Source organism: Rissa tridactyla, chromosome Z (assembly GCF_028500815.1).
Source record: "Rissa tridactyla isolate bRisTri1 chromosome Z, bRisTri1.patW.cur.20221130, whole genome shotgun sequence".
NCBI lineage: Eukaryota > Metazoa > Chordata > Aves > Charadriiformes > Laridae > Rissa > Rissa tridactyla.
The window spans coordinates 17,338,774-17,353,187 of NC_071497.1; the positions used below are offsets into that span (position 1 = coordinate 17,338,774).

Below are 14,414 nucleotides of genomic sequence, written 5' to 3' on the forward strand. Positions count from 1 at the left end.
CCCGCGCCCCGCTGCCATTTTACAGTGCCCGTCCCTGCCACGGCCCAGCCCCCAGCACAGCCCTCAGCCGATCCGGCCTCGGCGGTCGCCAGCCCGGCCACCCCCTGCCCTCGGGGGCCACCTCTCCACACACAGTAGCGCTCCCTCGGCTCGTCCCCCCAGTGGGGAAAGCTCCACGAGGGGCGAGCCCAGGCCAGGGCTGCGGGCAGGAAGGAGAAGCCCAGCCCGCTCCTCGCCCCCGCTGGCCGCCAGCCCTGTCCTGTCCTGCCCTGCCCTCCCTTCCCGCCCCCGCGGCACGGGCCGCCGTACCGCCGCTGACGGCCTTGAGGGCGGTGGGGCGGAGCCAGCTGCCCCCGCCCCTTCCCTCCCTGCGCCCGGCGGCTCCTGACGGCCAGCGGCGGCGGTCCGTTCCTCCTCGCTCCCCGGTGAGTACGGGCCCCGGTCGCCCCACTTCCCCCCTTCCCCCCTTCCCGGTGGCGGCGGCTCGGGCGCCTTGAAGCTGCATCCCCCCATACCCTGCTGCGGTGGCGCCGGGCCCTGCCTGCCGCGGGGGAAGGTGAGGGGCTCCCCGAGGCGGGGAGCGGAGGCGGGTGCGGGCCCGGGCCCGGGCGGAGGGCGGGGATCGGCGGTAAGGCAGGCCAGGCCGGCCCGCCGGCGGGGCCTGGCTGCCGGGGTGGGGGACTGGAAGGGGCCGTCGGGGTGTCGCAGGGCCGCGGGGGGAAGGCGGCTGTCGGAGAGCGGCTTCGTGGCACCATCTGCCAGCAGCAGTAGCCGGCGGGGCTGCAAGGGCACAGGGAGCGGAGCGGAACGGCCGGGCCCCGGACGGCTCAACCCGGGTGGCTGCGGGGGCCGGCGTTGGACCCCTTACAGCGGGTACAGGGTTCGGCTTCTGCTGCGCTGGGAACGAAGAGCCTCAGCTAGAGGTCTCTTCTCCCAGGTAACAGGCAATGGGACAAGAGGAAACGGCCTCCAGTTGCGCCAGCGGAGGTTTAGACTGGGTATTAGGAAAAATTTTTACACTGAAAGGGTTATCCAGCATTGGAACAGGCTGCCCGGGCAAGCGGTTGAGTCACCATCCCTGGAGGTATTTAAAAGGCGGGCAGACGTAGTGTTTAGAGATACGGTTTAGTGATGGCTTTTGTCAGAGTTAGGTCGATGGTTGGACTAGATGATCTGAAAGGTCCCTTCCAACCTAGGCGATTCTGTGGTTCTAAGAGCGGGAATGGAGGAGAAGTTGTGCTGCCCTATCCTTGTCTAAGCTTTTCCTTCGGTTTTCCTACTGGAAAACAGCTCCAGCCTTGCCTATGGGTATTTCAGTAGTATCTAGGTAGTAGAGGATAGTGCACAGGGCACATATCAAGCATACAGCAGCCCTGCTGTGTTGCAAAAAACCCAATAAAACTGCAACTTGAGTAGGTAAGACAGAAAAGGGGTGGAAGAAAAGCATTAGGCGGTGAAGCCTGTGTTAAGGTGAAGTGACAGATTTTAATTATTCTTTTTCGGCTTTGGATGACAAAATTCTCTGTTTTGTATTCACGGCGCAGATGGCCGGTGCACGTGCTCCATCAAAATAACAGTCGTGGAGGCTGAAGCAAAGATACTTGCCTGGTAGTCACCTGGTTGCGGACTGCGGCTGCCAGGAGATGTCGGGTTTCAGAATCTGGATTAGGTGTATGTTCGGATTAGTTTCTTTGTGTCTGTTCAGCGTATTGCCCTGTTTCATAACACCACCACAGTTCTCTCTTATTTTTTAACTGGAAGTTGTACTTTGATACTTAGTTTCCACCTCTAAAGCTAGCATAGGTGTGGGAGCTGGAGAGGAGAAAGACGGAGAGGTCTGGAATTCAGTATTCTTTAGTATCAGCAGGAAACTTGGTGTAAAACAGAGGATTCTCTCTCCAAACAACTAGAATTGAATTAATATCTCTGAGCACTCAGTGCTGTTGCTATTGTTCAGACTGGCTCATTATCAATCCGCAATACCGAAGTAAAGGAAGACCACCCTAGAGAAATATTAACACTGGAATGTTTATTTAGTATTGCTTTGCTTAAAAGCAATTGTGCTCCATCAGAATGTCCTAATAAACTTCTGGGGATTGTTACTTCTTCAAAGAAAGTAAGAGGAATTTAATGTGCATAGAGTAGGAAGTGCAGCTGACTTTTGTGCCCTCCAGGATCTGTGGTGTGTGTGAGGAGTTATTAAGAAAATTGTAAATACTCATCCTGGACTTTGTAATATCTCCTCCTGGAGAGATTTTCAGTGTATGAAGGAGTCTGATCACTTGGCAGTGCCTTGCAGAGTATATCATGCAGACTACTGCTGAACTGAAGACTGTAGTGCTTTCAAACTGCATTTTTTGTCGTATCACATTTGTAATTTGGCACCTTTCTTATTTCTGGTTTCCTTTAGCCAGAAGATAATGCACTCCCACTTTGATATTACTCAATGAAGTTTTTATAGTAATGGTGGAAGAGCTGAAACAATAATAGCAGAAAACCACAGAAGAAATAGTATTAATATTTAAATAGTAAAAGTAGCAGCAAATCTCTTTTGCTAGTGTTTTCCAATGTAGACTCTCACTGTAGGATTTCACCACATAATAGCTGGAAATCTTCCCCCTCCCTGGAGTAACGATCCATTTAAGATTACTGGAAGGGTAGGAGTTGAAGAGTGGTCCCTTTCCTTGTTTTGAAGCAGAGAGAAGGTCACGAGGAGTCTTCATTTCCAGTCTGTTCTGTTTGCTCACACATCCCCCCCCAGCCTTTTTGTGGCAAACTGTTCTGAAAAAGCCAGTTGAATTAAAGTGTTTTGTGGAAACCTAATTTGCCTCCCCACGGAGCTTGGCTAGTAAACTCTGGTAACAGCTAGTTGTAATTGATGAAATCTTATCAGATACACACTTGTTCTGCTTAGAGACTGAAGCCAGGGGCATTTGAAAGCTGTATTCATCTACACAAATAGTTGAATAGCTGCTGAGATTGCAGGCAGCAATTTTTGTTGTGAGAAAATTATCTTTCATTGTTTCCAGAGCACAAATTCAGGATTTGTCTTGAAATGGCATGAGAAGTTAGTACTCTTTCCCCACAATGCCAGATTTATTTCACAACCATAGTAATCCTCTCATCAGCTCTTCATCCTGAAAAGACTCCTTCCACCTACGTATCTTTGGTAGCTTTGAAACAGTTCAGATGGTAAGTTGCACAAAAGGAGTTTTAGGGGTGCACAGACAGCAGTTTACAGAGCTGGTACTATGGTAATGGTGTGAGTAGAGAGGACTGGTTCACAATACTCCCATTTTGTTTCCCCTTCCCATGCCCCTCTGCAGTCTTCCTTCCCCCCTTCACTTGACCTTTTTGAAACCAACAGACCAATACTGAGATGTCTTTTAATCGTGCCTACTGAAATTGAAAGCAAATTTCAGACCAAACCTTTGTACACACTTACGGCACTCTCTGTATTCCAGGCTTCTTGCAGTGCTTCCGTGTTAACTTCTCAGTTGGAACGTGTTTGTGTGTGTTACACTGGATTTTTTTTTTTAATTTTTTTTTTTTTTACTACAGTGAAAGCTGGTTCTTTGTTAAAACTGGTCCATGCTGCATATTTTTAATGAACAGTCTAAGACTGTTAACATAGGGGAAATGAGCAGCAAGTTTGTACAGAGGTAGGAAGTAGGTTAAAGTTCAGAGTTGCTCTTTCAGGGGAACAAAAAATATCCAAGGCTTCATTTTTCAGTGTTCTGTAGCCTCCAAATAAGCTTCCCTGTATTCTCAGACATAAAACTGCTCATTTTCCTGCAGCAAAAAGAAAATTAGTCTCTACTTTTTAACTAGGACACTCAGCGGTGAGTCTGCTGACACAGCATTCCCTTAACACTTATGCCTGCTTAATTAGGATCTGGATTTTGTTAACTGTAAGATTAGATTGCATTCCAGAGGCTGGCTGAGGGTACTAGAGATGCGTGCTTGCCCTTGCTCACCAAAAGCTGGTGAGATGTATACAAGAGAAATGTTTTGACTGTCCCTTAGGCAGTAAGTGAGGGAGGAGGCAGCATTTGGCTTTCCAGAGGGATGATGACTTCTGGGAGTTTAATATCCACATCCTGGAACTAGGCTCACATCTAAACTTCCAGCTGACTTGGAGGTGGAGGTACTTCAAGACCTAAAGGTTTGATTTCACAAGCTTGATCTCTGAACTAAATCTTCAATTCCTATATGTGCAATACAGTGCTGCTAACAGAAGTGACATGGTGTGAATGCTTATGACAGCCTGTGAAATACATAAATTATAGGAATAATCGTAACCTGTCCAGTGCACTGGAAGTGTAGCACATTATAGCTCTGAATAAACAAGTATTTTAGCATTGTGGTCAAAGTTTTAGACATCAGGAGAAAGCAATAAAGTATGACATCCAGAGTCCCGTTTGTGTTCCAGTACAGAGTCCCTCTTGAGCGTTAAAGTTGAAAGGGGCTTCTTGAAATTTTGCTTAGAGAGTGTTTAAAAAAAAAAATCCTTTATATATTAATGCAGTTTCTTCCAGTGTGCAATAATGATGTGGTTTATAGCAGCATAGTAGTTGTCCAGTCATAAAATTGTTGGTGGACTTCTCTTTAAGGATCTGTACGTAACGGTGGACTTCTCTGTAACAGAGAAACACAAAGATTCTTTCTCAAATCTCTGTTAGTGCTGAAATCTCGTCACTGACTGCTTACAGCAGTGCAACACTGTGTATTTCTTATGCAGTGGCCTTATTTGTCACAGGTAGAGTAAGTGGTAAATAGTAAGAGCTTCTCTTAAAGCGAGAGACCTGTGTTTATTGCAGTAGTAGTTGTACTTGTCTGTTTTATGTGCATCCAAAAGTAATTATAGCTAGATACATTATACAACAAGACTCTGCTTGTTCTAGTAGTGGTGTTGAACTCTATCCAAACGCTGGGGGCATTTGTGTTGTTTTTTTTTCATTTTTTTGCCAGGGCAACAAAAACATTTTTCTTAGGCAACTTGGATATTTAAACTGATTTTTTTTTTCTACCACACAAATATCTGTATTAGTTTCTTTCCTAAACTAGCTTAAATTAGGGATGGATTCACTTACAAAAATTTTACTGCAGCAGACACCTGACTAATACCAGGGGGTGTTCTCTTTCCATATCAAAGATGCAGACTCCTGGCAACATACTTAACATGGATATTTTCTTTCCTTGCTTTTAAACAGAGCATTCTACAATTCCAATAGGACAGAAGTTCCTACATGCTGGACCTGCTAAGAGATCTTTGTTCATAGCTAAGCGATCTATAATTTAGGCAAACTGAAAGTAGTCATCAACATTTTTAATTAAGGCTCATTGCAGAATAGAATGTGAAACAATGAGAAGAGCTATGTAAGTTGCAGAGACTTGTTTTCTGTTGGGGAGCTGGGCAATAGCTCTCAGTTTAAATGCTCTTCAGCTATATATAATTCTTAGTAATATCAGAAAATGCATGCTTAATATTGTCTTGATGGATTTAGAGCTCAGTAGCCTGCTGCTGTGTTGCAGATCTCCTTAGATTATTTTCTTTAGTTACTTGCTTTTGCTAGTTAGAGGTGCTTGTCACGTACTTGGTAGCTAAGTACAGATACACACACACACACAATGTCAATCAGTTGAGTGAACAAAACTAAGCGAAATTACTTGGGAGAGCAGGAGAAGGAATGATAATCACAATAGCGGGTGGTAAGATCAGATTCAGCATGGGTGGCAAATGCTGTATTTGGCAGGTAAGGCTGTGAGTGTTCCCTATGTCCTCTGCCTTATCACCAGGCAAGGGCTTTTATCATAGCAGTCCGACCAGCTCTCCTCTCCTTTTCCCCATTTTCAGTTGCAAATTTCTTCACAGATTTCCTGCAAGTACTGGCAAGTCTGAGCCTTCCCCCTTTTCTTGATGGCTGATAAAATACCGTCTTTGCTTTGGCTGAGAGAAAAAACCCTTTTCTAGCATTTCTAGCATCTGGTAGAGTGTTCAAATGAAACTGCTCCTTAGCTGAGAGTGTGCTTCCAGGTGCTGGCTGAGAATTTACCCACTCTCCAGGAAAAAGAGCTCTTACTACGTGAAATCTGTTTCAGTCAAGCTATTTGGTGTTTAGTTTTATGAATAGATGCTTAAAAAACTCTTCCTGTTAATAATGTAGGCACCCGTGCATAATTTGAAAGACAACAACTAAGAAACCAAAGACGGAATAGAAAAGGCGGTGGTGGAGGCATGTTCCCGTTCCCTGATTGACATTAATATGTCTGTACTAAAATGCTGAATGACTGTGCCTGTTCTGTTCCTACTTTAGGGCCTGATGCTTAGACAGAAGTTGTCTCATCCAGAGGCTTTTTTTTTTTTTTTTACTTTTTTTTCTTTCTGCAGGTCAAACAAAATAAATCTGTGTCCTTGGTTTGTCCTCGGGCACTTCTGTAATAAATTTGATTATTACTAATCAGCAGTCTTTTGTCAACACATATTTCATGTACTACAGACAGAGCATGATTTACTATTGGCATGTATTTTAGCAGAAAAGTACTCCATGTGCTAATATTTTAAGTTATTCTGGATGGTGAGAGATGAGGGGGCTGTCCTGAGATCCCTAAAAAAACACAAACCAATATTGTTGCTGGTATTGATCTGGTACAACAAATGAAGTTAAGAGCAGTTATGTTTTTAAAAAAATAATATTTTTTTATTGGTATGAAAGAGATTGTTGCTTTTAGCCTGATTAGCTGTATTCATTTTTACCTTCAGGCTCTACTGCAGCTCTGAAGAGGGTAGAATAATATATTAAAGTAATGTCTAGAACAGCTCTGATGTCTTCATATTCTCTCTTGGGTATAGTGGGAGGCTAAACAGCACACCTTCCCATTCTATATGGTCTGCATGAGATAATTTCCACAAGTGCAAAACTACAGAATGTATCAGGATGCTTTCTCAATGCTGTTCATTGAAGTAAAATTTCAGCTTGTTGAAATTGTTCAAAGTCACGCTGCTGCTTTTAAAGGGTTCTGAAGTAGAGTCCAGGACCCACAGTCAATCAAGAACGTGCTTTATATAATACCTCAATTACTGAACTGAGTCCTTTTCCAGGAGAAGATGTTGAGATTTGACTAGTACTGTGTTTATGTTGGATACTCAGAAAAGTTACTTCAACTTAAGATTTTAAATCAACACATGCAACATATGGTTAAATCTCCTGTTAATCTTCTTTAACAAAAAATAAAAAAAAGTTAAGTTGCATACTTTGATCCTTTTTGTGGATCTGTATGAGACTAATATGCTCCAAGTATATTTGATTTAGTTCATTAACTTTTAAGCGAAGACAAGCAAAGAAGAGGGTACAGACACCCTTTTCCTTCTGTCCCCTTGGGCTTGTGCATACTTCCTATGTGATGACCATCAAATGGTGTGGTCTTCAGGCTGCCGTAGGGATCCACACACAGAGTACAGCCAGTAGGCATTTTTGCACTGATCTTTTGTTGCTGGTAAACATCTGAGCTCTCATGGCAAAAGCTGAGTTCACTGACTCACTCAGTACAGATGAAGTGAGGAACGTTGTTGTACTCAGATTTTGCTAGTGCAAATGCTTTGTTAGAGTATCCCAGTGTAAAACTTGTGTTGCCACAGAAATGTGAACCCTCCTGTGTCGTATCTAGGGATAGCGACAGTATGGAACAGCTGTTGCTGCCAAGGGTTCATTCTCTACTCTGAAGATCAAATGTTGCGTGCACAAAAAACAGCTTCCTTTTTTTTTTTTTTTTTATTTGGAAAGATATGACCTTGTCCAAATAAGTTCGCCCCTCTTGGTATGCATGATTAGAATCCCTCTGCACTTTTGCTTCTCTGGGGAAGAGAGAAGTCGAGCTGGGGGAGAGAAAAGCCAGCAGTCAGACTTTGTGTGGTGAGCTGGTGCGCGGTCTGCGGTGGCTTCGAGGCATGCTCCAGTAAGAGATGGAGCTGGGTGGCACAGTGCTAAGCACCTGTGTTGATGTGACAAGGTGAGTGGAAACCAGTATTGATAGCTAGGCAGTGTAGATTTAAAGATGATCAGCATTAGCGTGAGCCAAATTATCAGTGTTCACAGAACTGTATTAGTAGGCACAGGAAGGGCTAAAATAAAGCTATTGTTTGTCTGGTACAATTTATACAAGTCATGCAACCCTTTGAGAAGGTTCCAGTAATGAGATTCTGCTGGTTTGTTGTTTTTTGGGTTTTGTTTGTTTGTTTTTTTTTTAATCTCCCCAGTTGAACAATTTTCATAGATTTCAGTCAGCTGAAACCCCTGGAGTCCTAGGGCCATGTCCAGAATTGCACAAACACCAAGAACGTGTGTGTGGATCATTGTGGAGAGGGAATAGCTCGGGCTAGAGTTGCTGCTGTTTTCCAAGGCCAGGATGAGCCCAGCTTGTGTGCATGGCTGTTGGCCGTTATCATTAGAAACCTCTTAGTCTGTACATCTGTCTTCCTGAGGGCCACTCAGTGGAATCCCATTTCAGATGTGACATCCACGCAAACAGTTCTGAGGTTGTTATGCAGAAGACCGAGTGCTTTCTTTGGTAGGTGTGATCAGTGCTTACTGTGGTGGCATGGCACTGGCTGACAGATCTACACTCCCCTGCCTGCTAGTTGACAGATTTATTTACATTTCAGTGCCTGCAAGACTTCAATAAATATTCTGTGCTGCAATAACAAGTTAATCTGTATCTATTGCAGTGATTACTTTAAAAAAAATCGGTGTACTCGGCCTGCAGAGTATTGCTTACTCACATCTTTGTGGTGGATCACTAGCTTGAGCTCTGTGCTCTGGCTGCTTGGCTTATAATTTACTCTCTGGAAACAGTTGCTGTGACTGAGGCTTCTCCAGCTCTGTGAAATTGCTACAGCAGTGATGCAAGTTGGTGTTTTTCCTAGGTAATTGACCTCTTTGGGGGGATTTCTAAATGGTTACAAGAGTTGGTCTCATCAGTGGGACCAGGCACGTGAAAAGAACAGTGTTGAGGCTTTGGTCATCCCACAGTTTGGCGTATTTGTGTGACTCAGTGATGAAAGCGAGTTTGTACTGAAGTATCTCATACTGTGAGCTAAAAAAGCTGGGTTCAGGGGAGAGGGTGATGGCTGGCAAAGAAATGGTAATAAGTAGATAATGTGTCATAGCATCCTGAATTGCTGCTGTGGTTTGCCAAGACGCTGACTTGGATGGAAAACGTCACAGCTGCAATTTATACTTTGATGAGAATATGTGAACTGAGTACAGCAGACTCATTATGGTCATATCAAAGTAATGATCTCCTGCTTTATCTGTCAGGGAATATCCCAGCGTTTTCTGTCTTCAGCTATCCTTACACTTTCCCATGAGAAGTGGATGTGCATAAAATAAAGTTCTCAGCTTGGAAGGCAGAAAATAAAGCTCATCAGGAGCATAGCTGTCAAGGAGGGGAAGGAAGCAGTTTATTCTGATTGTGCTCAATTGTAGAAGCACAGAGTTTTCTTAAGGAGAGGAATAGCTGAGTAGTTAATGCTGTTAAAGAAGATGATACCTAAAACATGATGTGCTTGCATGCGGGATGGCTGTCTGCAAAGCTGGGAAGAGGAATCTCAGAAAATAACTCGTAGATGGGAATGTGAGAGGTGATATGTTTGAGAGGTGTGTGTTTGCAGTCTGTTCATTTGCTTACCTTTCTGCCTTCCCTGGGCATTCAACTTTTTTACTACAAACTTCCATTGTTTTCTTTGACAGAATTCTGGAATTGTTCCTTTCTTTTACAGTATGTTGCTGCTTTATACCTTGGACCTTCCTTTGTCACCATTTCTGCTATCTCTCTGTCTCAATCTAACTTCTAACTTCGTTATTGTCTTCAAAATACATGAAATGCGATTTGTGCTGGAATACTTTAAAATACCCCCATGAATGTGTTACACATAGTAGTATTCCCTGACATGTGAGATAAATTAATTCACTCTTTCGCCTTGCATTAACTGTTTTTAAAGAATATTGGGCTTTGTGCATCCCCTTGCACCAAACAGTCTGTGAGGCCTGTCAAAGGATGTATATCTCATACCTTGTTGGTTTTGGGGTTTTTTTGTTTGAAAAACTAGGGTGAGGGAATATGATGTTACTTAAATGAAGACAGGAACAGTGCTGTGAGAAAACAACAATGAATCTGGAAATCAGACCTGTGATTATCTCTCTTCTAAAAAAAAATTTTTTGGATCGTGACTGGGAATGTTGCCAGGCACTGGAAGAGAATTGTCCTTCCTGTTAAATCTTTAGCTTGCTCCTTGGCATGTATTGGCCTAAGTCAGTGCTCACAGAAGAGCCCTGGGCAGAGTTCAGGTCTTAAAAGTGTCTTAGGAACTGTTACGTTAGGCAGTTTGCATGCAGTTAACCTTTTCTTGGACTGAGAGATGTTTCTAGAGTGAATTTAGACCCCTCTATGCTAGTTGGCTTTGATATTAGGAATATCTCAGGGTACTTTAACTTGTATAAGTGAACCCTGAAAGTCTTACATCCCAGTAGAATGCTCTATCCAGAAAACCATGAGGACAGCCACAAAAAAGCAAAGATCTCAAACTAAAATGATCTTTACAGTGGAGTCTACTTTGATTTATTATTTTTTTTGGTGGTGATCCTAACAAATCTTGCTGAAATCAGGAGGGTTCCTTGTGTCTCTGGTAGTCAGGGTTTGTAATCTTAGTCTGTAACACTTTCTGGCTCAAGTAAAACTATTGTGTTTTCCGTTTTAGCTAAATTGTTCTCAATTTTGAATGCAAATGTCTCTCTGTTTAGCTTTAGACCAATGCCACTTAAGATGCAAATGTCTCTCTGTTTATCTTTAGACCAATGCCACTTAAGAAATGGGACCACATTGTCATGTTGGTTCGTGGATCACGAGGGCACAAAGGGCTGTCTAGAAGCAGCATAAAGAAGAGAATAGTGCAGACCTTGAAGGTCCTTTGTAAACCCTGTGGTGTATCCGTATTTTTCACAATGCTTTTATCATCCTGCAGACCTTTTATTTCTGAGAACGTGTTAGAAGTAGATTTGTAGGGAAAAGGGCATGGCTAACACAGACTGTGGAGGACGGAGGACCTTTTTGCCTGGTACAGGCCTTGTATGTGGGACAAGATACATTGCGGGACTGTGGGACATGTACTTTGTATGCGGGACAGATGTTGTGAAAATGGCTTTGATTTTTTTTCATTTGTGTTTCAGGGACATTAAGAGTCTTGCATAACCATGAGCAACCCTTTTGTACGGATTGTGGAGCCGCTGGACCCTAAGCAACCTCTGAAGAAGTTCTTTAATCTGAGCAAATTGGAAGATGTGAGATATGGTATGTTGACAACATAAGGAAAGCATTTCGTTGCTGTTGATGAATAGAACCTGAAGAGGTATTGCAACATTGGATAATACTTGGTCTCTGGACAAAACTATGAATTCAAAAGATGGTTCTTGGAAACAAAATTTTACCAAGACTTAATTCTGGAAATTTAGAACTATGGAAATACTGGCAAGATCACAGTATTATTTTCTCAACATGCTGTGCACACAACAGTCTTGTTTTTCTTGAGTGGTTGAGGAGGACTAGGCAAAACTAAGGGCACAAGTTATCTTATATACTGCTATGCTATTGTGAAAGGCTGGAAAGGACCTAACACTGATATGACTGAATCATCCAGAAAGAGTAGTGGCTAAGAAATACTTTCTGAGGAGGCTTTTTCTTTAGTTCCTGCGGCACTTCCTGCATGTACTTAGGCATCTTTCATGTGGCACTGGTAAAAATCTTACAGTCCGTGCCACTGGCTTACAAAGTGAGTATCTATAGCTTATAGCTCTCTGTGTTGGGTGCTTTTTTCTCTTTCAGAAAGGAAACAGGTGATGAAAGAGTATGCAGGAAGCATAGGAGGAACATTTTCTCTGAACATCAGCAATACATGTCCATTTCAGGCTCAGATAGTGAACAGTTGAAGTTGGACATGTGTGAAAAGCAGAGATGAGTGTTAAGAAATAGACAAACACATGTATGGTATTACCAGTTGATCCATTCCAGAATTACAAGAGTGATAAACTTCAGATTCTTTAAAGAAAAAAGGATGCAATTCTCACTATCCAGCAGAAAAATGGTATAACTTAGCAACAGAAGAACGGGGCAGGGGGAGGAAGGAGAAGATTAAAAAAAACCAAAACAAAACCACCACCAGCACCAAAAAAACCCAAAAAACAACCAAAAGAATCCCAAATTATTCTGAATGACTGTGTCCTAAATAATAGTTGGGGTTTTTTTTGATAGCAGTAATGAGGTCTCGCTGTGATTAAGTCAACTTTTGTGTCTTGGGGGCCCTGTATAGAAAGTTGGGACAAAATTCTTGAGATTTTTGACTGTAAATATTCTGAGAGGAAATCAAACAGCTATTATTACAGTGGACATGGGGAGGAAGGACAGAGGAACCTTTTTTTTTTTCTTCACGCCCATTGCTTGTAGTAAAGCTAACAGTACTGCTCTAATAATATTTTATGTTCTCTTCTATAAATATTTCTATCTTGAAGTAAAAGAAGATCAGCAGATGCACAGTCTTACTGCCATTCAGTTTCATTCTCCATCTTTGGAGAAGAAGAGACTGCCTAGACCACTAAAGCTATGCTTTCCAACATGTCAGGTAGAAAGTTATGGTTTTCTAATGCATTTATATGACCGTGTTCAGCGGCAAGAATGAGAGGAAACAAGGTGAGCACAGCATGTTTTCAGAGTAATATTGCTGTGCAGGATGGAAGAGCTGTAGAAGAGTCCTTTTAGCAAAGATGTCTACTGTTTCACAGGGACTGAGGTAATAAATCTGCTCAAAGAAATGGGTGGAACAGGTCAGTTAGCACTGACCTGCTGACAAAGCTGGATGCTAGAAAAGGGTGTCTGATTATTTGGGATAAAGCCTTGAGAGAACATGGGGACAGCACTCAAGGACCCGTCTACCCCAGGTGTGGAAATCTGCACTTGCTAACATATGCCCTAAGGTAAAAACTGAATTCGTTTCTTGCCTCTTGCCCATGCAGCACGCCTGCCGTTTTCTATTCGAGTCCTCTTGGAAGCAGCAATCCGTAACTGTGATGACTTTCTAGTGAAGAAGGAAGATGTTGAGAATATTCTCAACTGGAAAGTGGTGCAACACAAGAATGTTGAAGTTCCATTTAAGCCTGCAAGAGTTATTCTGCAAGACTTCACGTGAGTCTGATGCTCTCCAAAGCTAAGAAGAGGGGGTCTTGAAAGTGCGGCAATGCTCAACTTGGTGTGGAGGGGTGAGCTGAGGGAAAGAATAGCAGTGAAAAGTTTGGAGAGACCTTTTTCATCTTTCCTGGTTGTCATGCTACAGACAACACTTGGAGAGGCAAACACTCATGATAAAAGCATTAAATGAAGTGCTTCTGGGATGGAGAAATAAATATCTTTATGAAATTCTTCAAAACAGAGGGGAAGAAAATGGGATGGAGAAATTGCATCCAAATGAGTGAATTCAGAGTTTAGAGGTTGTGTTGCTGTCGGGAGGGGTGTGTTTGTGTGTTTCTGTGTGTATGTGTTTTCCCCATCAGCCGACGTCCTCTTACTTTGAATTTTCTACCCTTTTCAATTCTCATTTGTAGCCCACATCATTATTTTCTCTTCTGAGTCAGTATTATTCCGCATATATTTTTAAAGACTTCTCTGCTACTGAAGAAATGAATGTCCATTTTTCTCCAGAAATGCGAATTGACATTCCTACCAAATGGACTCTGAAAACTCTGTAATAGTCCTTGATACATGTGGAAGGTCAATTTTCATATGGAACAGTAGCTTCTAACTGTTTAATATAGCATTTGACTTGCAAGTCCACTGTGCTTTGTACCTTTGTCCTGTGCCTTTGCAAGAGAGTTTAGTTCATCTGTGACAAGACCCATGCTGCTAAGCTGTCAGTTGACTTTATTTCTCAGAACAGTAAAGTATCTTAGCTGTCATACCTTCTGTTTTCCATTTTCCCAAAGGTTGGCCAGGTGCTACAGACTAAGTACAGCTCAACTCCTAAAGATACTAGGAAAAATTGGCAAAACCTCAATGGAAAAAAAAAGCTAATTCCCAAGCTATTTTTTAACCACTGGGTGTTGTTAACATTTGGAAATGCTGAAGCACAGAGGAAGCCAAACCTTCAAGGCAAACGTTGTTCTCATTGTTCCTGCACTTCTTTCTTGTCCCCTGCTGTCCTGCTGAGTTTCAAAATTTTGCCTGTAAGTCTGCAGAGCAGCTGCATTCATGAAAAACGATCTCTTGAACAGACTCCTGAGTTTGGAAAAGGCAGCTTTCCAGAAGCTATACAACACTCCCTTCCTCCCACCCCTGCTCCCTCCTAAATCCATCTAGGTAGTAAAATAGCATTT

The 14,414-nt window shown here is 42.8% G+C and overlaps 1 protein-coding gene across 4 annotated transcripts in view; it reads left to right on the plus strand.

Moving 5' to 3' along the window:
• The first annotated feature begins 274 nt into the window (after positions 1–274).
• ACO1 (aconitase 1) overlaps positions 275–14,414 on the plus strand; it is a 38,502-nt gene continuing 24,362 nt past the window's right edge. Inside the window, exons 1-3 of one of the 4 annotated variants that reach the window (XM_054185079.1) lie at positions 275–425; positions 11,226–11,346; positions 13,062–13,230. In XM_054185079.1, the coding sequence (XP_054041054.1) occupies positions 11,250–11,346; positions 13,062–13,230 (266 nt within the window). In that variant the 5' untranslated portion in view covers positions 275–425; positions 11,226–11,249. Of the gene's footprint in view, positions 557–7,137; positions 8,011–8,093; positions 8,924–11,225; positions 11,347–13,061; positions 13,231–14,414 lie in introns of those variants that run through there. The other 3 variants (XM_054185081.1, XM_054185078.1, XM_054185080.1) reach the window with 3 other exon arrangements.